This window comes from Sylvia atricapilla, chromosome 3, assembly GCF_009819655.1.
Source record: "Sylvia atricapilla isolate bSylAtr1 chromosome 3, bSylAtr1.pri, whole genome shotgun sequence".
In the NCBI taxonomy this organism is placed as follows: domain Eukaryota; kingdom Metazoa; phylum Chordata; class Aves; order Passeriformes; family Sylviidae; genus Sylvia; species Sylvia atricapilla.
Window position 1 is genome coordinate 78696000 of NC_089142.1, and position 25497 is coordinate 78721496.

At 42.3% G+C, this 25497-nt stretch overlaps 1 protein-coding gene across 1 annotated transcript in view; it reads right to left on the bottom strand.

The window, feature by feature from the left end:
* The window catches only part of VIT (vitrin), a 37842-nt gene that overhangs the window by 11342 nt on the left and 1003 nt on the right, over positions 1–25497 (bottom strand). The window contains exons 2-12 of the mRNA XM_066315932.1: positions 24392–24457; positions 23259–23430; positions 21272–21405; positions 16612–16689; positions 13241–13321; positions 11290–11490; positions 10733–10783; positions 6005–6043; positions 5847–5903; positions 5181–5243; positions 992–1039 (exon numbers count right to left, since the gene is read on the bottom strand). Coding sequence (XP_066172029.1) covers positions 992–1039; positions 5181–5243; positions 5847–5903; positions 6005–6043; positions 10733–10783; positions 11290–11490; positions 13241–13321; positions 16612–16689; positions 21272–21405; positions 23259–23430; positions 24392–24457 — 990 coding nt within the window. The remainder of the gene's footprint in view (positions 1–991; positions 1040–5180; positions 5244–5846; positions 5904–6004; positions 6044–10732; positions 10784–11289; positions 11491–13240; positions 13322–16611; positions 16690–21271; positions 21406–23258; positions 23431–24391; positions 24458–25497) is intronic.

The window sequence follows — 25497 nt, forward strand, 5'->3', positions numbered from 1 at the left end:
TGCTGGCACTTCAGTTGCTGAGAAACTATTAATACAACATCCCTTCCCCCATGCCCAACCTTTCCTTGCATTTAATGCAATCTGTCATTTTCTGCCTCAAAATATCCCTCTGCACTCTGGCCCTCGTGCTGTAGATTTTCCTTAATAAGCACAATAATGGCTTTGGAGTAAGACGAGTATTCAAGGAAATGGCCTTTACAAGGGCCACCAGGACAGCTCTCTCCAGCATCAAAACCAGTGGTGGGAAAGACATTTTATACTGGATGGTCAGGCCCCTTGTAAGAGGGAGAGTACCATGTTAGGAATTGGTCTGTATCTTTTGTAGACTGCTTTTCATGTTCCCAAGGAAAGGGAGCTATTAAATCTGCAGTCGGGAGCTGCTCCTGATAAAGGGCTGCACCAGTCTTGGTCTTGTTGCTACTAAAGCCTGTTACAAAGGTAGGTTTGTTTTTTTTTTTCCTTCACCAGTACTCATAAAAATATTCTTATCTCCATACTGTCAGTTTTAAAGGCTAAAATGTCAGAAAATTTCAGTGATGTTCACTATTCTTTACATTTGACATAAACCCTCCTTTTCTTATCTGAATATCTTCCCTAAGTATATTAACATCAGGATAATCTGTCATGTTCTTCACTGACTGCAGCTCTAAACTGTGATCTCAGCTGTGGAATTCCCAAAATACCTTCTCATTTACAAATGGATTTCAGTAGTTAGAACCCGTTTCCTGTAGTGTAGGTGCCAACTCTTTCCAGAGCTCATCTCTTCTGGTCCTGCTTTAGGCAGGAACTCAAGAGTGACAAGAGCACAGAATAATCTGCTAAGATGAAAACAGCATACCTTATTTATAATTTTAAATGCTGTAATTGCTTCCTACAATGAGATTGTTATCACGAGTGTTGTGGGCTTGATGAGTAAATAGATTTAGCTTTTCCCATGTGTGATGGAAACTACTTGTTCCCAGACTAGTTACTAGATGCTTTATATATTTACCTGTGTCAAAAAGGCTCAGTCCAGGTTTCCATGAGTCTATTTCCATTGCTTTCACACATGAAAGAGAAAAAACCAAACAACTATTACTGATAATAGTGCAAATACTAGAGATCAAAAAGTTCTGACTCAATTTAAAAAGGTCAGTTCAGACAAAAACTTGTATTAACAACTTAGGAGCTGAGGAAATCAGTACACCTGGGAACTTACATGTGCACATATCAAGCCATAATTAGGAGCCTTTTATCACTGCTCTTAGAGCCCTAATCTTTTTTAAAGTTTTAAATACACCTCTCTTGATCTATTTTGGTCTTGTTCCTCTAAATTAAATTGATACTGAGGCACAGACCTCAGTATATTTTTTTTGGTTTAGGTTGCTTTTCACTGGAAATCTGCAATTACCTCTCACCTACACATTTCTCTATCCCCTCAGCCCACCCAAACACAAAGAAATTGTCTAAAACTTTCTTGCCATTTATTTGGCATGGGTAACTTCATCAAAGTTGCTGCCCTTATAAATAAACTCCAAAATGTTTTTGTTTTTGGAACCTGGTGAAAGATGTTCCCAGAAAGTGATGTTTTGCTCTGGGTTGCAGCCAGATGAATGCCCTTGCATCTGACTAGGACAGAAACAGTTCCTTGGAACCCCAGGAAGAAAAGATTTAACTCTGTTGAAGACCCGATAAGCTGCACAGGGCTGGTGAGCGCTTGACTAGAGCCAGTGGGTGAACTACAATGTAGGCTTCAACAAAGTTATGCATGAGCTTGCCAGTGTCCTCCAGCCTAGACAGAGCACTGACCTTGTCCTTAGGTTGCCTTTCCCATGAGGAGCTATCGGCTTCTCTTTGGGAGGGAGACTTGCTGGAGGAGGCTGATGGCTGAATAAGGTGTGCGGTCTCCCTTAGGGCAGGAGGAGCCCTGCCATGTCTCATTGCTGGGGTGATTTCCCTCCTTACTCTGAGCACTACTTAAACACCCTATGAAGGATCTAAGGACTGGGGAAAGCGAAGCGCTAAGTCAATCATGATGCACAAGGAAGGTTTTTTCGTGATTTTGCTTAGGAGGAGAAATTGGATAAAGGAAGGGCAGGCCTGGGTAGGGGGAAAAGAAGCAAGAGGAAAAGCAGGAGGACTATTCCTGTATTCTGGCAGTGTTTTTTGCCAGTTTTATACATCCTTCAGCAGAGTCATGAGCAAACAGTAGAGACAGTAGCTAGGGGTGATGGTTGCAGAGCAGGGGGACCCCACCCAGAGAGAAGAGCTGATGCTCATTTGTTATCAGAGTGGCCAACATGTCTCCTGGATGCTGTCACTGAGAAGAGCTAATTTCAGTGAAACCAGTCTGTGAGTAGATAATCTCCAAAGGTATGCTTCCCCCTCCCAAGCTAGAGGAGCACCCAGTGACTGTGAAAAATGAAGATTCATATGAAGATGCTTTTCATCCGGACCAGCTGAAAAGAAAAACTAGACAAAGAGCAAATTATGAAGAAGACCCTGCACTTCTCGAGTCTTCTGTACAAATATGCTGCTCTGTGAGTTGCAGTGGCAAACCTGTTTAAGGCAGTAGGAACTGTATGGCATATGGAACCAGCTGAGGAGCTGCATAAAGATTTGCCCTCTTTTCTCTTCTTCGTGTGTCAGGATGTGAGCTGAAGGATCAGAGCAGTGGAATGTGCTCATCTCACGTGTCACAGGTTTGTTTCTGCCACCTCACAGGGAGCATACTCAGAAACTAGGCTTCTTAAACATCTCTGACTGTTTAAAAGACAGGCAGATGCTTTTCAGAAAGACAGGCAGATGTTGAAAACAACTGGTTTTTTCAGTAGGAGCTATGCTGAGGTTTTTCTAGATTAACAACTAACAACTTCTTCAGCTCAGATGTCCACAGGTATTCCAGTCTGTCCAAATCCCTGTGGGTGGGAGCTGTCTATTGCTTCTTCATCCAGTCTTCCCAGTTCACCCATTTAGAACATTCTGTGGCAGTTTACTGTCCTAATGAAGAAGATAAGTACCAAGAACACAAGATAAGGAGGAAGAATTTGGGGTAGCTGGCTGCAGTTATGCAAAATATACAGCTTTTTGAGTAACCTGGTTATCCAGGCAAAAGCTCTATTTCTTGCATATTGTCCTAGACACATAATGAAGAAAGCTGTCCATGAAATGCATATCTGAAAGTGAAATTACTATTTTTATAACTAGGGCTTTTTTTTTCCTCACTTGAAGATGCCCATAAAAAAAAAAAAGGGGGTTGATTTTTAAATTACTCCAAGACTGGTCTCTAAAAAAAAGAAAGACACCTCCACCAAAACTCTTCAGTATAATTGCCTTGAAAACCATTCATGAGAACTCAAGACGAAGTGAGTATGGGATTTCAAGAGAGTTAATGTGCATTGCACGAGTCACTGGTGTGATGGGGAAGGTGTTTTCCCAGCACACCTTTTTGGCAACCTGAGCTGCTGAGAGGAAGTTTCTCGACAGCCAAACCCTCAGAACTGACTGCTGCTGTGTGCACACACTGGTGGGATCAAGAAGAACAACCTGCCTTTCCAAGAAAACAAAGGACTTGTTCAGGAATTTTCCTTTGATTGTTAGAAAAATTTGCTGCTTGAAAGCAGCACATCTGAGCTGCCACGTTCTGAACTGAAAAAAGGATCGGGACTTACTGGAAATACAGCAAATATGTGTTTGTATTTATTTTCCTTCTTGTTCTGTGGTGAAGAAAACAGAATAATTTATGATAGGAAATTTGTGCCTTTTTTACAGTTTAGGGTGACCTTAAGGAGCCTTAAGTGAATAGGTGGGGTCAAACATAGACTTTGGTTTAAGTAAGACTGGGCAGTATTCTCCTGTTTTTCTGACAAAGATTTGGCTAGCCTGAGAATTAGCCAGCATATCCTTTGGTATGGCCAAAAATGTATGGAAAAGACAGATGGAAAATAGAAAAAAGAGAAGGAGATTGAAATGAGGAGGAGTAGAAAAGTGAGGGAATGGAATACATCTTAGGACAAGTGGATTTTAAATATGCTGCAACTAGGTCAACTACAGATTGTCATTTTGACCAGGAGATTGCTGGGTGAGATTACTTGGCTGGAATTATCTGGGAAGATAATAATATATCCCACATAATGATATCTTCTAACCTCAACGTGAATGACCACTTGGCTCTTCCCTGCTGCAATACTCCTGTGATTCCCAGTTCTCACCAAAGTCCTCAGGGCCCAGAACACCTTCACCCTGTGGAGTCTCTCCCTCCCCAGTGGGTTTGGCTGTCCATGCCAGAGGTCAGCACTTGTCTTGGCCAGGGCTGTGTGTGAGGAAGGGCTGTGGAAGCATCCATGGCCCAGCACAGAGGAGCACACCCTTGCCTTTGCTGCCTTTACCTGTGCCTAGGCTTGTGCCTTGCTGTCTTGACCTAGACCTCGCCTCACTTGCCTGGGGCCCTGCCTCAGCTGGTCAGACCTGCCCCAGTGCTGGGGACCTGCCTGGGCTGTCGGGTCACCCCGGGAACCAGCAGTGGAGCTGCTCTGCTGTCCTTGCTGGGCTCTGTGGGACTGCAGCCTCGGTGCCGCCCTGCATGCCAAGGTGCAGCCTGGCTCCCATCCCACTGGGTGCTCCCAGACCAAACCTGCCTCTGAGAAACTCCGCAGTCCACCAAGGGAGAGCTAGTGTTTGGTATGTGTGCTGGGAGCTCTGGAGCCCCTGGGAAGTTGTTGTGGGTCTTGCAAAGTGCTTGCTGACTGGGCTGCTTGCTGAGGGTCAATTCCACTTCCAGGAAGGGAGAACAGTACAGGTGATGTTTCTGCCCTTAGAATTAAAAGCAACCTCTACTTTCACTGTCAGCCAAGAGGTTTCTGAGACCCACAGGAACAGATGATCTAGCTCTATCAGAGACTTGATAGGCTTCACAGAGCTGGTTGTTTGTTTCCTGTTTTGACTAACAAATAAGAAAAATTAAAAACACTTTGTAGATGTTGCTTCCCATGGCCTGAACAACAGGTCACCAGTAACTGAGCTGTCCTTTGCCTTTCCCTCTCAGGAAGCTCCTAGTTGGCTAGCATTTGTACATGTGTGTATGAGTCTTGCCCTGGTCCTCCTCCAGGATGCAGGAAAACAATGTGCAGTACAAGGGCTAATTTGTGGTTGCTAAAGCTATTAAAGAGTGTGGAAAATCTGCTGGTAGCAGTCTTGCTCACCCAGGTGGACTGGAGAGCTGGCAGCCCTCTGGAAGGTGGCAGCAGGCTCTTGGCGCTGAGCACCTGCATGATCAGACAAAGAGGCAATATTAAATAGATGCCAGTGGGTGAGGAGAGAGAAGCATCATCACAAGGGATACAGTGGTCCCAAATTGTCTTTCTGCACATTTTCAAACCACACAGAAAAGGAAGATGGAAACTATGAATTAATAATTAAAAAAAAAAAGGGACTGAAAGAGGCTGGGAAAAGAATTTAAATGTTAGTTGGCGCTGTACACAGTGCAGGTATTAGCTGGTCCACTGGAACAACTGGTAGTGGGTCCTGGGATGCTGACCATGCTTAGGGCCTGTGAGCTGGGTCAGGCCTTAGTCCTGCAGACCTACACAGACACAACATTTGCCTGTCATTTTGCAACAGCCAATGTTATAAAAGATCTCTATAAATTATTTTAGACTACTGTTCTGAGAACAATTCCATATCTAATCAATCTTGTTTACTTTTTTCCTTAAAAGTTACATTGTTGTCACGCAATGACTACTGTGATGTCTTCTCTCACTGCAGCCTGGTATGAACATGGTCAGTAGGGAAAAACAGCGTTACTTGGTAGATGTAAGTGGTAAAAATATCTGTGGGGAGGAAATAGAGGAGGATTGTAATGCCTTTACCTGTATTGTGCTGTAAAATATTCCTGATACTGGTAGAGGTGGAAGTGCCCCTGAATGCTTTGAAAATATTGTATTGGTTAGCACATGGAACTTAAACACAAGGTTTTCTAATATTTGAGCAGTACAAATCTTTTGGTTGTTATTAAGTTAAAACATACCTGTATTCTGTCCTCTTCCTTGTGCAGCCTGAACCTGTCCTAAGTAGACATCAAAGTGGAAAAGTGTGATTTATTACACCATGTTTGGTTCACTACTACTGCTGCATAGCTTTTTCACTGAGTCTCACTTTATAGCTGTTAGAATTAATGGTCCATATCTGGAGTTGTCATATCTAGACTTTCTTAGATGTTAACTATATATTTTGAGCCTGCTCAAAAAAGGATTGTCTTGCTCTGTCTGTCATACAGATTAGCCTTTTTTAACGTTCCCTTCAGTTATGGATATTACTTCTACAGGTCTCTGGTCTGCATTTAAAAGATCTGCAGTTACTTCTGTGATTTGCTTTCCTTTTTAGCTTTCTTTCTCTCACTCACACTGGTGATCTGTGTTTATTGCAGTCCCATCCAGTTGTCCTGGTTGTGTGAGGAAGGTTTTAACCCCAACCCCCCCAAAAACCCCCAGACCAGATACTATCCTTTCTACAGAGATTAAGTGGATATGAGCAAGCAGGCAGACTGTAAGTAATGAGACAATGGAAAAATAATATGGGAGAATTCATGTGTCTGACATGTCTTCTATACAAAAGACTTTTTTAAAAGGTGATTTGGTTATAAAATTCCCATTGATCAAAAATACCAAAGGCTCAAAGCATTTGCAGATGAAAACCACGTCTTCAATCATGCCTTTAATTTAATTAATTACTCTTAAGAAGCCTGTTAACAAACGTATCCTTTAACAAGCCTTTATTCATTAGTTTTCCCAGAAAGATTAATTTGAAAGCCTGTTGAAATCATTGGGAATGTTCTAGCTGACTCTGTGAACACTGGACAGAGGCCCAGGAGGTTATTTTATCAATAAGATGTCATCAATGAGACCATTTTGAATGGTTGTCTCAGAAAACAGGAATTGCTGCTCCTTGGTAACTTGACATTTGAAAATTAGGTGACAGTAAGTAGCTTGTGTTTGACCCAAACTTGAACCTTCCAGGCCACTAGAAGCCCTTTGATGGGATTTCTAGGAGCTGTCCTGAGAGACCTTGTAAACTCCAGATGCCGAAGAGATCCTGTTTATGGAAGTAAGGGGCTCATCTGCCAAAGCTGGCAAGGCTTTTAAACTCTGAGCTTGTAAGGCTCCAGATGGACCACAGTTATACCAGGCTGAGTATTCAGATTTCGGAGGGAAAAAGTCTGTGTGTGCAGCAGTCAGTGTTGTATGGGATTGTGCAGGGCTGGCTTTACACACAGGAGATCAGTATGTGCCAAAGTGGTCGTAGAAAATTAACTCTGAGTCTCAGAGCTGCCCTTGTTTCGTGTTTGCCATGACTGAGCCCCAATGTGTATGTAACACTCTTTACAAGGTCAGTAGAAACAGAGTACAAGAGGGTAAAAGAGAGATTACCTCAGTATCCAAGTATTTTATGCCACTTTTAAATTTTAATTTGATGTTAGCAATGTGGATGTCTCTCTATGCCCCTTTTGACTTTGCTGGGCTGTGAGGCTGCTCCCAAAGGCACATTACCCCCATCCCTGCAGTAAGCTGCTTTCTGCCATGCTTTTGTTGGCTGGGAGAAACACGGTAGTGGTAGAGGAGGAAAAGCTGGCATTGCACTTCCACGTTGCAAGGCTTGTTCTTCCTCCAAATGTGAGATGCCAGTGAGGCTGTGGCATGGGAATATGTGTTCATTAGAACAGAGCTCTGTGCAAGCTGGAGGCCAAGCTGGGACTAGGAGAAGTCTGTAACAAACTGGGGGTGGACACTCCCAGGCAAATTCCAGGAACTGGGTGAAAAATCTAAGTAGTGGAGCAGAGAAACCTTGGTTGAGTGCAAGTACTGTGGTGAGCAGGGAGGCATGGAGGCAGGAAATGATGAGAACAGCAGTTTACGTGCAGTTTAGAGTGAACCTTGTGAATAGTGAGAGCGAATTTGAGAAGAAAAGGAGCTGCTCTGTGAATAAAACATGCTTGGCCATCTGCAACTTGGTCACCACCCTTGATGGGTTAAGTAGTCAGGGATAACTTGGGGAGAAAGGCAGCATCCAAAAATAAACACCAGCTGTTCTCCCTGGTGCCAGGATGGAATGTTTGTCCAGTGCTTCCTGAGGGCATGAACCCTAACTGGTCTTCCTGCTGGAGAAGAGCTTTCAATGCCCTCTCTAGCACTTACACTACCACTGTCTCATGTCCTTGTAATACTTTACTGTTTCCTGCCCTATTAAGTCCCAGCTGGGGATGAAATCTGTGTGGTTGGACCATGGCAGGTAGTGCCCAGCTTAGAGCCCTGGTCTGAAAAAATGTTCAACCATTGAACACATCTGGACACAGAGGGCAGGAAAGCTCCTCACCTGAGGATACCTAGGAAATCACTGCCTGATGCTTGGTTGGCAGCTCAGTGCTTCAACAAGGCACCAAGGATTGTAATTCACAGTGCTTCACAGAAGCACTGGATTTAGTCCCAGTCCTCATCTAAGGTCCGAGCTGCTGTGCAAGAAAGAATTGCTTGAAGAGCTGGGATGGGAGAGAACAAGTGAGCTTGTGGCCCTTGGGAGTGTGCTGTTGTTCCTCTGTTGGACAGAGGCAGAAGCCCTAATAGGGCAGGCAGGAACCAGCTGCCACATGGCACCCCGGTCACTTTAGTGTTTCTTCATTCAGCAGTTTTGGCACATCAAGTCTTTGAAGCAGGGGTCCAGCAATGGAGCAGAGTCTCCATGATTTTTTCTGTTACTCTATCCTTCACAAACAGAAGATAAAGGGGAAAGAACAGCAAGAAATAGGGCAGCAGTTTTGCCCCTGCTCTCATGCTCCAATCTGCAAGTCCTGCTTTTCTTTTGCTCCTGTGAACTATCACCAGTGCCGGTGGCTGGGAATGGAAACGGTGTGTTCATTCTGACTGTGCTCTGTTTCATAGCTATTTACTTTTGAGGTGTCTTTTGCAGGCAAGATACCAATGCACAGTGAGAGGTAATTTGTGAGTCTCCGTGATCCAGGATGGATAGGAGAACATTTGATTCTGTTCAGTCAAGCCAAATTCTCGTTAGGACCAACAACCCGAAACTCTGGCCTGAATCATAGCAGCGGGTCCTAAAGGCTCCTCAGACTGAGAAAACTGCTGTATGTATGGTCATGGCATCAAAACTGTATTTGTACTTTCTGTATTTTTCAATTTATCTAGCTCTTCTCCTTCAGAATCAAGAAGAGTTCAGGAGAATTCAGGAAGCCAAATATCAGGTACTGTCATGCTGGACATAATTCTAGAAATGAAGTCTGTGAAATCAGAAGTGATTCTTCTGATTGTGAGCTCTACCACTCCAGCTCACAATAACCTGTTTTTAGCTCTGATCACTTTAATATTTTGGGAATTAATTTATGCTTAGAACTTCAGTCAGGAGAATTTTGAAGGAAGATGGATCCAAATTGCAATTTTTGGTTTTTGGTTTGGGCCCATTGGTTGGGTTTTGGTTTGGTTTTTTTTTTCTTTTTTTTTTTCTAAATTATTTGTCTTATTAAAGAAAAATACAACCTTCCCACTGATTTCAGTGTTGCCAAATCTTTACTCTCAACATGTGTCTCTTCCTGACTGGGGAACCTTAAACAGGGTTTCCTAATTGCTAGTAAAGACAGTAAAGGCCTCCTCTGTGCTCAGCCTGTGGGAATAGGAAATAGAAAAGAAAGCAACAAGCAGAACCAAATTAACAGGCACATTAGGTACTGAATGATGCAGATTTCCACAGAATTTAAACCCCTTTGAATCGTGTGGTCACTTCTGTAAATCCTCCCATGCACATACCTACCTGCACATTTGACTTGGTAAGATTAACCCCCTCCAGCCCCTGCCTTTATTCTGCACTTACAACTGAATTTTACTTAATTATGCTCCCCCTCAAGACCTGAATTACCCAAAAGATACTTGCCCTGCCATGTTCTTGGCTGTGAATTCCTTGGCAGTGGGGATGACTGCAGTAATGGATGTGAGCAGAAAGCTGAGTTGAAAGCACTCAGAAACAGCTATGGAGCATGAAAGCTAATGATAGCCCAGCTCCCTTTTCGCTCAAAAGCAATCCTATCCCCATGTTCAGAACCTTTCAAATGTATTGAAAATATTCTCCTTTTCTTGACTGCACAGCTGAGCAATTGCACAGTGTATGGACAAACACCTCTATACACTTGCATTGCAGGCTGGGGGCTGGCTTGGGAGCAGGCTCCTGGCCCGAGATGCAGCCACCATTCTGCCGTCAATAACAAGTGGCAAGCCAGGAATAACATCACATGTAGGCCAGGCTCAGAAACACAGCCTGAGGTTTTTGAGAGAAGAGTGCTTTAGCCTGTGTCAGCATTTCAGAGCTTTCAGCCCTAAGCTTAGATGCTATGCAGCCCTCTGCATTGTGTATTTTACAACTAAATCAAGTCTCCCCTTGAAAAAATATGACAGAAGGAAGTAATAGGAAAACATGATTCCAACAGCAAAATCTTTGTCTCAAATCTTTGGGGGTTTTTTTGCAAAACCCAGCTTTTGTCACAGCTGAAATGGGCAGATACTCACTAGAAAGGCTTCCTCACAACTGTGGGTGATCAGCATCTTTGGCATTCAGGCCAAGTGTCTGTTTTTCGGTTTAAATCCTGACTTGGATTCAGTCATTGAGTTTGCTGAGGCTTGAAAGGTTATTGAATCATTGCTGCCCTAAAATACACTGTGCTGCATGCCTTGTGGCATACCTACTTCACAGTACTTACTTGCTGCTGCAGCTACCACAGATGCGTACGCTGGGTGGACACTGCTAGAACCTAAAAATAAGAGATTTTAATTTTCAGCTATTAAAGCAAAACCCCACAATGCTAATGAATAATAATAAATGAAGAAGGAAAGAGTAAGGAAAATCAAGTGTGCAAAAAAAAGATGAGAATTCCTTCAGTGTTTTAATCTTAAAAATTCAAGAGCTTTTGCAAAAAATGTATTACAACTTTAATCTATCGAAAGTTATCACAGAATTAATTCTAAAATGAGTCTTCACCTATCTGTTGAACTCTCAGTCTCAGACATGAGAATCAAAGAACTGTTTATCGACTTCTATACCAGAAAATCATCACAGCATTTGGGGATTAAGAGCTTACTATCATATGAATTGGTCTGCTGAACTTACATATTTTTTTCCACTCCTAGCATTTCTACATTGAATTACTGAACTTGTGATCCTCTAAAGCTTGGTAAGTCCAGCTGTATATGTTATTCCTTAAATTTTAGGAAAGCTGTCAGTCCAGAGGAAAGCAATGCAAACATCCATGCTACTGACCCATATCTCTGACTCTGTGCAGTCCAGGTCTGTTCTTAGCTGGAGCTGCGGTGGTTCTGGCAGCTGCAGGTGTTGTGTTGGGCTGTGGCACTGTGGTGGAAGGATCTGTGGTCGTGGTGGTCGGTGTGGGGGTTGTGGTGGCCAGTTGTGTGGCTGGTGTCGGCACTGGAGTTGTCTGGTACTCTTTGCGGACTGTGTCCCCTGTAGGAATATTGACATGTCACTGTGGCTGGAGTGTGACATGGATGGAAGCAGCAGCAGCAGCACTCAATGTTTAAAGCAACCCAGAAACTGGCATTCTCTTCAGGATACCCACAAGGATCCTCATCTGTGGAGCCTTAGTGCCTTCATTGTGGTGCCTGTGTGACGTTCTGCTCTCAGAGGGTGCTGACAACAGCCTGGTGCAGCATTAATGTCCTCTCTACACTTCTCTGCTTTGGCCAGGAACACTTATCAAACTGACAGATGTCTCAGACCTATGGAATTGTTCAACCAACCAGTTGCAGATTCTGTTTTGGCATCATCTTTTCTCAATGTAATTAAGCACTTAGAAGGTCCACATAAATGGAAATCAGCTGGCATGTGGTAGTAAAGATGGCCAGTCTGAGTCATATACCAGAAAAAAATCACACTGAAATGTTTTTGACAGAAAGCCAACTTTCAGATAAAGATGATTTGGGGGAGTGGGTCAGGGCCAGAGCAGGGAGCGTCAGGGCTTTGGCTGAGGGGAGTGGGGAAGAGCACCACCTGGATGGTGCCAATCTCATCTAAGTTTGACTCATCTCACAGTCGCTACTCCTTTTAAAATATATCATCTGTTGTGAGAACAGTGACAATTCTAGTTGCAAAACATACATCTTAAATGTCCATATAAAAAATTGTCAACATGGCTGGGTTCTTCCAAGTAGCTTTCTAAAAAAAAAAAAAGGTTCTTCACTGTTATCTTTTCTATCTAGCTACAAAAAAGCTGCCCTAAAATATATTCCGTGTTAACCTTGGTCTTGTTACTTTCCTCCCTGCCGATGGCCCTGGGGATGGCCTGACACACTGTCTACATTGAAAGGGAATGGTGCACACTCTATTCACTGCTGCACAACACAAGCTTGTATTTTATTGCTATTTCTGGATGTTCTCCCTTTGGAAGGCATCACTGTGAAACTGTCTGGTGGATTAATTATCACCTAATGCTAGGCAGTGAAAAACTCAGATCTCAGACAGTTTTAATGGAATAATGCTGAAAGAGGGCTCAGAAGAAAAACAAAACAACTCAGCTGAAAAAAACAGCATGAATGGCTCTTTTTGGGCTGAACAGTGCACTGCTCCATGAAACTGTGCTAAAAGAAAGAAAACAGAGGGCACAGTGAGTCTTCCCCTGTGATCCTGTGCTGCTGGAGCAGGGAATAGGCACACTGGCCAGCTTTATACCCTAGTCTGTGAGGAGCAAGGAAGCTGGAAGCTAACAGTATTAGCAGGAAAGCTGAGGAAGCAGCATAGTAAGAGCAGAGAAAAGCTGTTGCCTTGGTGCATGTTGGCTAGGTTTCTCATGGATCCTTTAACACAAGAGGAGGGCTCTAGAGGAGTAGCTGTTCCCAGTGCTCCTGTGGGCAGAGTACCCATCTCTTTCACAGCATCTCCAAAGGGTGTGCAGGGCACGTGCTCTGCATAGGAGATTGCCAAGAAGCATGATGCAAGATTTTCAAGTTCACAAAATCTGAACTCATCCAAAGTACAAGAAGGAATTAAACTCTGTGGGTGCCCTCTTCTCTGAATTAGCAGGAGCCCTTCAAGCACCATTGCAGTTTGGTTTGATGGGAAAGGGGCTGTGGAGAGGAGGTTGGATTGGGCAGGTAAAGCTGTCTATGTAACCAGTGTCAAAATGCTTCCTATAGCACCTCCAGGCAGATTAGGTGGGTTGGATAGCATAAAGAGCACCAAGATCCCCAACCCTTACCTTGATCTGATGCTTTTTCTGGTGTGTTAGTGATGTCTGCACTCTTCATACCTTTTAGGTCTTGCTCTGGTTTTTTTGGCTCTGAAGTAAAATAGAGCACGTTAGAAAAGGCAGCTCTGTAAGAAAATAATTTCAAACCTCCCATTTAGAGATTATCAGTCCCCAAAGGAGGGCATCCTGTCACACGCCATTATGTAAGTCTGGCAGTCCAATCAGAGCTTTATCACCTACTGAGAAAAAGCCATGACTGGGGAGAAGTCACCCCCTATCTTTCATTCCAAACTTATGCATTTTTACAGCCCAAAAGCTCCTGCCAGTATCAATAATATTTCTATTTGAAATTCACTATTTGATTCAAGAACAAAGTGAGCAAGAAGTATGGGGGTTTGCCACCAATAAGCCAATACTCACAAGATTTAATGCATGACATTTTTTTCATATGAGTAGCAGCATGTTCTGAGAACCAGGGTCATGATGCATGTATGTTGTTTGGGAAATACTTGCTAACATTCAATCTTTCAGTTGCTAATTCATGTTCAGATGTATTTCTTTCTTGCCTGACATTTTGAAATCATTACAGGGCCAAATACTGAATGCCATAGACAGGCTTAGAAGGAAAAGGGAGATTTTTTTTTTTTTTTTCTAAATTAATATTTCTAAGACGCAGGGATATCAACATACTTGGAATACTTACTACAGTTTATTTACTGGTACCTTACGAAATAATCTGCTTCTGCTTTTTTTTTATGTGACTGAGTACAGGAGGATTTTCTTCTTCCCCCTTTTTTTTTTTTTTTTTCCTCTGGCTCTTTTGGCAGCATCGAACTGTTTGAGAATTTACTGCACTGTTAATGTTTTCCTAAAATTTTGTACTGTTTTTTCCAAACATCTTTTAATAGTTTTGAGCAGCTGTGAAGAGTTGCAATTTTGGGAAGGCTTTTCTTGCCATTCCCAGCACTGTAACCACCAGGAGCATTTAAAGAAATGTCAGGCACTATGAATCTCTGGCATCTCTGGGATGAGGACTAAAATTGCATCTCTGATAGTCGATCAGGTATGAACAGGATTTTTTGTTAGCCTGACAGCAGTGAGTGTAATACTCAAAGGACCACTATTGCCTCCTGCAGATAATGGATTTAAGTGTCAAAGTGAACAGTGTGGTCTCTGTAATTAAAATTAGAAGGAAAAAGTAGCTTTTTTAAATATTAAAAAGTAAGTAGGAAATTCTCTTTCCCAATATGGCCCTGGTTGCATATTGCAGATTTTTTTCTCTTAAAGACAAGCTGTTTCTAACAGAGAACAGCTAAGATGCCTGAGTTGAGGTGGCAGATCTAAGGAGGGCTGATAGGGCCTGAGGAAAATAGACTGTGACCATCAGATCTCTTTGCTACTTGTGGGACAAGGCTGGGCAAAATCAGGCAGTGACATTGGGTTTGATAGAATAGTTGCTTGCTCCTCTGATAATCCTGGGCTTTCTCTACATCAATGTACTGTCTTTGTTGTTAGGATCCTGTCATTTTCAGTCACACTATTTGACTCAAGAGCAAAGTGAAGACTTATATCATTGGTTTGCTGCAGGAACAAGCTCCTGGTGTTTTGGTTTTGTGACAGAACCCTGACTGACGATGATCCTCATTTCTACACTGATTTTTATATTATGTGGCTTTTGGCACTGGTGGAAAACACCATTGCTTACAGCCTGCCGAGCTCAGTCCTGACTGTGATTGTCTCTGGTCTGCTGTGAAATGTTTGGAATGATATTTGAAGTATGTCTACACTTGGGAATGATGGGCTGTGATTTAATGAACATTTCTCAGAAAAAAGTCAAGACTCCTAAGGTATTGCCCTCCCTTCTAGCAGTGCATAATATTTGGGTCAAGTAATTTCTGCATATGTGGTCAAGAAATATACAAACCGGTACCTATGTGATTGCAAATGTGAAGGTATTACAAATAAAAGGCATGGAATTGAGCAACACATATTTGGTCTGGACAGCTATAGACAACCACAGGACAACTATGAAATTTAAATTTGCTTTTGTTCAACAGAAAATATAAACATGAAGGGCAATGAAGCTGGCAAAGGGGCTGGAGCACTAGTCCTGTGAGGAGCAGCTGGGGAAACTGAGTTGTTCTAGACTGAAAAAAAAACCTCCAAGGGTCAGAGGGGACTTAATGGCTCTCTACAAGTACCTGAAAGGAGGTTGTAGTGAGGTGAGGGTCAGTCAAGAGGAAATGGCCTCAGGTTGCTCCAAGGGAGGTTTAGGCTGGATATTAGAAAGAATTTCTTCATGGAAAGTGTTGCCAAGCATTGGAGCAGGCTGTCCAGGGAAGTGATGGAGTCACCATCCCTGGAGATATTTGAAAGATGTGTAGATGTGGAACTTAAGGACACAGTTATGATGGACCTGGCAGTGCTGAGTTGTACTTGACGACCTTTTCTGACCATAACGATTCTATGATTCTGTGAGAAAAGAGCTCTGTACTTTTCTTCCAAGGGCCAAACCATAATGTACAGGAGAGGAATAGGTCTCTAAGTAACCTCTCTGTGGTCTTGGATGAATTCACCCAATGCCAGGCATTTGAGTTCATGGAGAAGATACAGCATGCTTCATTATACCACAGTGGATATGGTCAGGAAGGCTCAGGCTCAGCAATCAGCAAAAAAGACTGTGTAAGGGAAGTGCGCTGTGGTATGGGACATTAATTTTTTATTTGTTTGCATCTCCAAGGAAGAGCCTGGACCTTACACAGCTGTAACAAGGAGCAAAGACAAGTGTCATTTCAGTGACAGAGGTAAGGCATGTGCACTTGAATGTCAGCTACCCACCAGTGTGAAACTTGATCAAAGACCTCTTCAAACAACTAAATTATTTAAACTGAGTTGAGTCTTACCCAGTAGGATGCTGGCTAAAATGATTATACAGAATAGTTCTTTACTGTAGCATTCCTAGTTAAGCTGCTGTGCATTATCATCTCTGTCATTTGTACTATTTACTATTTAATATTATACTCTCAGCACTGGCTATTCCAAGAGATGAATAACATTAGGAGAAAGCCAACATGTATAACCTCAAATGATTGCATATCACCAGTACAACATCATATTCAGTAACAGATCTAATGCAAGGGGGAAATTATTTGGGAACAGAAGTGTGTGAAACATGGTATGACCAAAAAATAGAAATTGTCTGAGATGATTTCCATATGCTTAAGATAAAAAAAAAAAAATACCATGAGTGATTTGGATGACATACTAATGGATGCATAAACTTCTGCCTCTGAATAGTTATGTCTTTGTATTATACAACTGAGAAGCTATGACACATAGTTGTGAATGAATGTAAGGGAAAGTCAGTCCCAAATACTTGCCTGATTTAACAGCTGTACTTTTTGAAGAAGAATATTCAAGAGTTGATGGATATGTCACACCTTTTCTTGGCTTGCCCTCTACAAAAAATATATATTAGAAGGCATCACAACATATTCTTAGTTTTCTTGATAAATTTCTCATCTAACATAGGCACTCAGAATCAGATCCCTCTTCTTTACTGCCCAACCCTTTTTCATGAAGATTTATTTTATCTGATGGCACAATCTCAAAACCTTACCACTAAAAATATTGGTGACTAAATCCAGCATCATAAAAAGAGTTAGAAAGCATGAAAACACAGTAGTGGGGAAGATCTGCAGAGGTCAGTTAGTTCATTCTTTTGCTCTCAAATGATATTAAACACAGGGGGACCATTCCTGAAGGACATCTGTACAACTTTTAATTAAACCCACTGCTTCTCTAGGCAGCCTTCTCCAATGCCTGACTATGCAGTTGACTTAGAAAACATGTTTGATGTGGGATCCATTTCATCACGCACGCAGCATTCTTCTCTGACCTCACTTCTGCAAGATGCCATTTCTGGCAACAGTCTTTTGCAGTAATAACAGTGAGAGAAGGCTGTGCTTGTGTGTGGGAACATATGGTACCTATATTTAGATCTAAAATGAGAGTCCTGTCTTGAAACAATGAGGTATGTTTCCCAGTTAAGCTTTAAACCACAAATCTTTTTAGTGCCAGAGCAGACGCCATCTCTGTTGGTACTCGTGGCCATGCAATTCCATCTCTTGGGACAGTTTTTATAATCATATACATTACTGAATAAATACTGTTGCAGGGAAGCCCAGAAGGAAAGACTGCTTTGGCCTCTAGGAGTTGATGGATGTGGGTCTTCTGGACCCTGGTGACTGTCTTTATGAGACGCTGTGTTGTGTCACGTGTCTGGACCAGCTCTGGTGAGACCTACCTTCACCTCCTGCAAAACCTGAGGCATGATGATCTCTCCTCTATTCCCTTGGGGGATTCTTTAAGGAGGTACATATGGCACTGCAAGCATGTCAGTTGTCATCTTGGGTGAACAGTCCAAGAACAACAGCACTGAACAGAATTAATTCCTACAGACTGAGCCACTCCTGGGAACTGGGAGCTGTTTTCCCCATGATGGTGATGCCCTAAGTTTTTACCTTTATATTTCTCAGATGCTGAATTATTGTATAACTCTGAACTCCATATAGAGTATTAGTAAGCTCCCTTCATGTTTTTGTGAAGTAGAACAATCCTTCCAAGCCTGAGAACCAAGGACACCTTATGCCTCATGCTCCCAAAAGTATAAACAAAAGTGAATCAGAGGGAAGCAAACCAGGGGAATATGAGTTCATTACCTGAAGCTATAATTGGACGATTAACCTCTGATATGCAAATAGACCCAACTTACATCTGTCTGAGAAACTGGGGTCTATTGTCCATCTTGGGTGTAGTGTCTGTGAGGCTTTTGCACTGCCCAAGGTGTATCTATTGAAGGCCTTTAATAAATACCTACTTAATTCTTTTAACTCTGTCTAGCCTCTGTTCTAAGTAGCCACTCCAAGGCGTCAATGGCGCACAAAGAAAGGTATGGGCTAGAGGAACTCTAATGAGCAGAGATGTCCATTCAGCTGGAGATTCCCTGTCTTTTGTCCCTTTTCATGTCTCTATTTCCTTTGTTTTGCTCCTCTCTGAAATTTAAGATGTCATTACAAAACCATAGATAAAGAAGTTATAGTTACTAGTAGGGTACTGATGTAAAAAGCTATTCCATTTCTCATTTACAGTGGTATGAGCTGAAAGAAGCTCCACTAAAGTCAACATCAATCTACCAAAGACCAGAGCTGTAAGTTAGCATGTGTGGACAAGCTGGAAAGAGCTTCCTTCTTGCCTTCTGGGCTTCTCCCACAGAAGCTGCTTTAAGTGAAGGGCAGCAGGTTTTCACATCCACTTCCCCTTGAGCTAAAACTGGGATCAGGAGCCAAGAAGGACTGAGGGATCTAATTTGGTAGAAAGACAGAAAAGTTACAGGTGATTTCTAAATGCTTTCTAAATCATAGGTGATTTCTAAATGCTTTCCTTTATCCCCCGACAGAGAATGAGTTGCCAGTATGAGCAGGTGATACATGGATGCAGCAATAGCATGATAATCTGGTCTTAATTTGGAACATTTCTGTGCTAAACTGATTTCTAATGCAAACCTGAACCCTGCTACTTTGAAAATACACCAGCTAAGGTGGGGAGGCTGGATTCTAGGATTTTTGATCAACAACAATTTGCATCCCATATGTGACCAAGAGGCCTGACCTGAATGTGGCCCTGCTCTCTGGGGCAATGGTAATATGTGTTTTTCACTATTGGGAAAAAGTTACGTCTGGTTGGAGTTTGCTTAACTTACTTTAAAATGTGTTTTTATGAGGGCTGAAAACACCAGCTTTGGCCATTGAAATAAAAGCTATGGCATGGTGGCTGCTATAGTGCAGCAGCTGCTCACTCTCTCACACTTATTTGTGACTACAAACCCAGAAGTTCAGGACTATTTTCTTAACCCATTAGCTGCAAAACTCCCACTAAGCTGAATGGAGTCATGCAACTGAGTGGCGAGGCATTTCAGTGCTTGAAAGTGAATACCAAGGCATTTGCACACCTCCTGTGTGCTGGCTGCTTTAATGACAGAGGACAGACCTCCTTCTCCACTGCCCCTAAATCATGCCACTTTATTCCCTGGGTCCCCCAAGGATTCCTCTTCTGTGCTCTTTTGTGTGGATGTTCATTCACAATTTAAACATCACAAAACTCACTGACAATATCCTAACTAGGAATAAGCTGTTGGCATATTTCCAGGGTACAGTATTGCACATAGGTCTGGTCTGATGAAAGAGAATTCAGCTGGAGAATAGGGGACTCAGTTCTAAAGCTCTAAAGCTGTCCTGAAATTAATGCCTTAGGTGACTTTATATTTTTATTGGGGAATGCTTTATGCAGCTCTGGCTTTTTATGACTCATAATCATAAAAAATCCATCCCCAACTCCTCTCTTTCTGAGAAGGAGACGTGTATGTGTTCAGCCTCAGGCTGCTGAGATGAGCCTTCCTGAGTTTTAGTATTCTACATTTCTCTAAAATTCTGAATTTCTCACATTTTCAGAGGTATAATGGAAGTTTTCTTCCTGTTCATATATAAAATATGGTATGTATGTTATACGATATGTTAGATTTACATTTGAGCTAGTTTATAAACTAAGAGTTCTACTGTCATTAATGAGAGCACTCAGTCTGCATAGAATTAAATTGCACAAGGGACAAATCTCATCATGCCTACACATACCCAGGTTTCTCATCATCTCCTTTGATATGCTCTTGTAACTTTCTCTTGTATCTTCTTTTATAGTCTCATTAATGAATAATAAAGACCTATTATCATAAATAAAAAATTCCTACAGTTTCATGGAAGAATTTTTACAGTTTTATTGGATGACAACTGAGCAGCTGCTGAGGTAAAAAAAAAAAAAAAAAAAAAAAAAAGAGAGAGAAAAAAATTCTATTTCTCACTTATGTACCAAGATTACAATGTGCTGTTTGTTGTAGAAAAAAAACCTGCAACAAGTACAAGTAGCAATTCAGCTATTCCAGGAAATCCCTACTCATCCAAAATAAATCTTTTTCATAATATGGTACATCCATGGCAGACTATGGAAAAGAAAGTGCATCCTAATACATGAATGCAAAATTAAAATGACAGCTTGTTTTGGTCAGTTTCTGAGACCTCCTTTGCTGTCTACAGAATTTCACATGAAAAGAACATTATTTTTAGTAGCTGTCCAGTTGCTTGAGCTGTTGATTTTTCCAGGAACGATATAGTTAACTAACATTAATTGGTTGTACCTATCTTAAACTTCCAACAGTGCAGACCAGCAAGAATTAGCCCAATGTATCAAGAAGTTAGATTTAGAATTTTGATGTAAAGCAAGGTTTCACACATGTAGAGTGAGTGCAAGTCGGTTTAAGATAATCTGAAGCTGCTGTAAAGGAGGTCTAATTTGCAAAAAAAAAAATTTAAAATCTGTGAATTTAGTTGGTAAATGCAAGTTTCCTATATATACTGTGGGGAGGAAAGAGGAATGAGCATTAAATTAAGATGGATTTATTTGCACTGATTAGATATCAAAACTATTTGGCTAACAGAGATGGAGAGAGTTCCTGACATACTTGGGATGCACCAGTCAAGTTGCTTAATACAGGGTTTGACCTAAGTCTGAAGTCACTTCAGGAGGTACGAATTCAGGTGCAGGATGAGGATGTTTCAAATGGCCAAAAGGCCTTTCAGTTCCCTCAGCAGCGCTGCTTACCAGGGTGGGGAGCAGTAGACTTTATGCATCAATAGCTGGAGTTTAGGTGCCTTCCAAGGCTCAGCCCAAGCAGGCATCACCCGCTGCAGTGTGCTCGGGGCTGCACTGGGCTGAGCTGAGCACAGGGCTGGCAGGGCGTGTGTCTCCTTGCAGGATTCACGGGGAGCCAGGAATGACAAGTGTCTCAAGTGCACTATTCCTGCCAAAGCTAGGTGCGGTGGGCCTGTGGTGATTAAGCAGGCACATGAAAGGAGAGGCTGCATCCCCCGGGCCCAGCTCAGCGGTCAGAGGTGTGGAGCGGGTGGGGAGTGCCCCAGCCCGAGGTGGTACCTGACACCAGGAAGGATTCCCTCCAGCGCGGCAGCGACAGGGAGCGGACCCCATTGGAGAAGCTCCCGCGGTAACCGGAGTGCCCGGCGACTTTCTGCACCAGAATCTTCCCGCCTGTGTTGTCAATTACACCGCTGAAAGGAGCAAACATAATGTCTGAGGGTAGAAATCCCACAAAAACCTCCGAAACTTCTACAGTGCAAGAGGTATGAAGTGATTCCTTTTACCTTTAAGCCAGGGGTGGTTGTGGGGCTGTGATGTTACTGCTAAGCCTGCTGCTAAGAAATATTTGTGCTTCTTCCACATAGAGAAGAGCAGTTTGTTGCAAAGTGCTGTCAGGATCTGTTTGCTCTTCCCACTGATCTACTGGTCCTCTGTTTAAGCTTGACCTAGTTGCACACAAGAAAAAGCTACTGCCTTGTTAAAATTCCTACAAGCTTGATTGAATGACTGAAGATACAGGCAGAGGTTCTCAGAGGAGTTTTCAGGCCAACCACGTGACGGTGTGTGTTTTCTTTGAGCTTCAGTATGTGTTTTCTGCAAAAGCCCAAGCGTGTTTCTGACCTCAGCTTGGAGCAAGCTGGGCACAGTATTGCTGGGAGCTGTAGAAAACCTGGCAGACTCCAGATGTGGGGCACATCAAATGGTGTTTAACACACACTCTAACATGTACCTCAAGACAAACACAAAACCTTCAGTGTGTGCAGCCTGCTCTGGCATCACTAGGATAGCAGGTCAATTGGGATGCAATTGCAACTCTAGGGGAGTTGTAGGCCTGGCAGTAATGACCAGGCAGGAAAATAAGTACTGGGCAGCAAACAGGGTCGCAGAGTATGTTGGAGGTGCATTTTGCTCTGGTAATTGTGAGAAGCTGCTGTTAAAATGAAAGCATGGAGAAGAAATTCACTGCCTGTGGAACTGCAACGAGCAAGCTAACAAAGCCAAAACCAGCTGGCAAATGAGAAAAACTGAAACCCTCTATGTAACAATGCATCCAGCCAGGCTGCAGGGAGATTGCAGTAGCTACCAGTATTTTTTGACTTCCCTTTGGGGCTGATCTGCATGCTGAGACAATTTCCATTGAGCACTACTACCCGAGGGAGGAATTTACCACTGGAAAGCCGTCAGCTGGCAGTCATCTCCCCAGCGAGGGCTGAGCGGGCAGAGCTGCAGCCAGGAGGTGGCACAGGCACCTCAGCCTAAGCCCTGAGCAATGCAGAGGCAAGGGGAGAGGTCCCAGAGCCTTAACTCTCCCACTTTACCAGATCCCAGCTATTTCACAGAACCCGAAGCACAGCAGTAGCTCGAATAACTCCAAACTAAGTTGAGTTGTCAATCAGGCTTGATAACTTCTTGCTGCATTTTTAGCTGGGTACATCCTGCCTCTGCATCCCGCCTCCAACTGCAGTGTGTTTTGATTGTGCAGTTATTCTCCATTAGAATTTTATGCACATTTTTGCATGGCTAATAAAACTCTGAAAAACTTTTGCTACAAAATTTATGTTACTCATTTCCTTGTGCAGTGTCCTTTTATGTGGCAGGAAAGCACATTACTCAGTCTTTGGTGTCAAGGACAGTTAAATTCAAACCCAGAGAGCTAAACCAATCCCAGAAGTATGAGAGTTATATGTATTCATCACTGGTGATATGACTATTTTTTCTGAAGATTTATTAGTAGTAGCAGCTCCATCTCTATCTTCCACTAGAATGATAATAATACAATAGTAATTTGTTATGCATGAATGAGAGATCTGGAAATCTCAGGACACTTCTCCAAACATAACTAATTTCTATAGGAATATACAATTGACAGCACTTTGTAAAAATGCATCCATTCCATCACACGTGGATTTTCTCTCAGGTTTTCTACAGCAGCCTGCAATCAAACCTACAAGTGGGAAGTGGGAACTGTAAAGAATTCAAAGAGTCAGAAGCTCCCTGCACAAAAATGAGTTTTTGTCTGCCTCACTCATTTTGACTCACTCACCTGTGAATTGCAGCACTGCAGACACTGGAAAAAGAAGCATAAATGTCTGTGCCATAAACACGGTATTTTACGTCTTGACATCCAGGAGGGCATTTTGCAATGAATTCTGGATTGATTATCTTCCCCGCTTTGACATCACAATCAATCTGGGGTACATCTGTGAGTGCAAAATCTTGGTAAAGTCAGACTGAATGCTTTCATGGCTGAGTGATCTTGTCAAGAAACAGTGAGTAACTGAGTGACAGGGATGCCCTCCTCCTAAACCTTCATAACAATGGTTTTGGGATACAAGGCATCCGTGTCTTCTGCATCTACAACAGAACACGTAATAACCCCCATACCAAAGGATGTGGCTGCAACTAAGGATGGAATAAGGAAGCCTGTGGATATTTCTGACCTTCAGCGTTTGCTTCTCTGAAGGAAATATCTGTTATGACACTTCGCTGGAGAGAGAAAGAAGTGTAATCACCCAGCCTGTGGTTAACACGTGGGAAGGAGGGGGTGGGGATGCTCCCCAAGCCTCCCGCTGTGCTCATGTCGCTCTGTGCCATCTATAATGTCAGGCTGAAGTCACAGCCCATTATCTTGCCCTGAATTTTTAAAACATTTTGCTGGGTACAATTTACTTTGAATAAGGGATTTAAGTGTGTGTTTACAACCTCGCAGCAGGCTTGTTTGTCAGCTACATGAGCAAAATAATCTGTGGACAGAAATGCTCCTGCAGCAGAATAGCTGAAAGTTAAACATCCTAGTGCACAGAGATGCACCACTTTTCTCACACTAATCAGCAACATATGCTTTGTGTTACAGCTAGCCCATTTCAAGTATTTACGGCTCTCTCTCGCTCTTTCTGTGGAAACCTTACTCCTTGCTTTGATCCTTGTGTGGTACCTAATGACCAATGAAGATATATTTTAGTAGTGAATTACGGAATTTTCCCTTTATAAATGTTAAGTGACACACACTTTCCTTAGTGATTTGTTTTCAATAAAAGAATCTTTTAGCTAACACATAATGCCATTGACTCCAGATAATTATGAAGAGTTACCAGAATATAATCTCACTTTGCACCTTTCTTATGCATTGGACATGTCTACTGTAAAACAGCCAAAAATTCTACTGAGACCACTCACATAGCTTAGCCTTTTTTGTCTTCTTTGTGGCTTCCTTGGCTGTGTATGTACATGTAAGAAACACACCTAGAACAGATAAACACAGTATCAGGAAAAAAATGTGGACTATCAACATCAGTAACCACATGCTCCTCTTCATGAGATTTCTCACATTTGAATCAACAGGTTGAAAATCTGAGATAGGAATATTCTCAGCCGCATCTAGGTTTCTGCTCGATGGTTAACTTTGCAGTCAAGATGGCATCTGCTGTGGGGAAGTTCTTTGAAGGCGATTAAAGGTCAGTTCAGTTCACGTGTTCATCTGTGGAACCCACTATCTAAAGATGCCATAGAGTCTATGTGGTCCAGAAAACCACACAAGTATTTCCACAAGCAGTGGGAACTCTTTGTAATTGGTGTGATAGAGATGTTAATGAATAATGTGCTCAGTGCATAAAGCAACTGGAAAGTCTGGGTGAAAAAGATTCTTCTTAATAACCCTTTGGGAAGATTATCCTGAAATTTTGTGTTGTGACATTTCACTCACTGGTGGCAGCTGGTATGGGATACTGGGCAGCATTACAGACCATGTGAGGTTCTAGGATGGCAATGCAAGGGCACTTATTTTCTTCAGTAATCAGGATTATGATTTGAAAAGTGTAATAGTAAAAGGGACATATGTGGTTGCATTAAAAAATGCATCCCAATATATGTGTGTAGCTTACCATGTTGTGTTTACTTGCTAAGTGATGACATACAAAAATCTCCTTATTCTCTGCTTATTTTACAGGCACCGTATTATGGGTAATGGATAACTTCATTACAATAGCTTGACTTTCCTATTCACCTTTCGCTTCTCTGAGCTTTCAAAGGGAATTGAAACTCTATGATGTGTCAGCTGATTATCATTTGTTAAGCTAATCTTACTAGAATATACAACAGAAGTGATTTCTTTCTTTTATGTTCTTCTCTCCCTAGACTGATTGCAAAGAGTTTGTAGACTTAATCACACCTAGAATTTGCTCAAAAGTACAAGCAGTGTCAGTGTCTGAAGTGACAATGCATAAATGCAGTATTTGGGCCTTTTTTCACTGGTGTAACCATGGCAAAATTGTAGTTAGATAAAA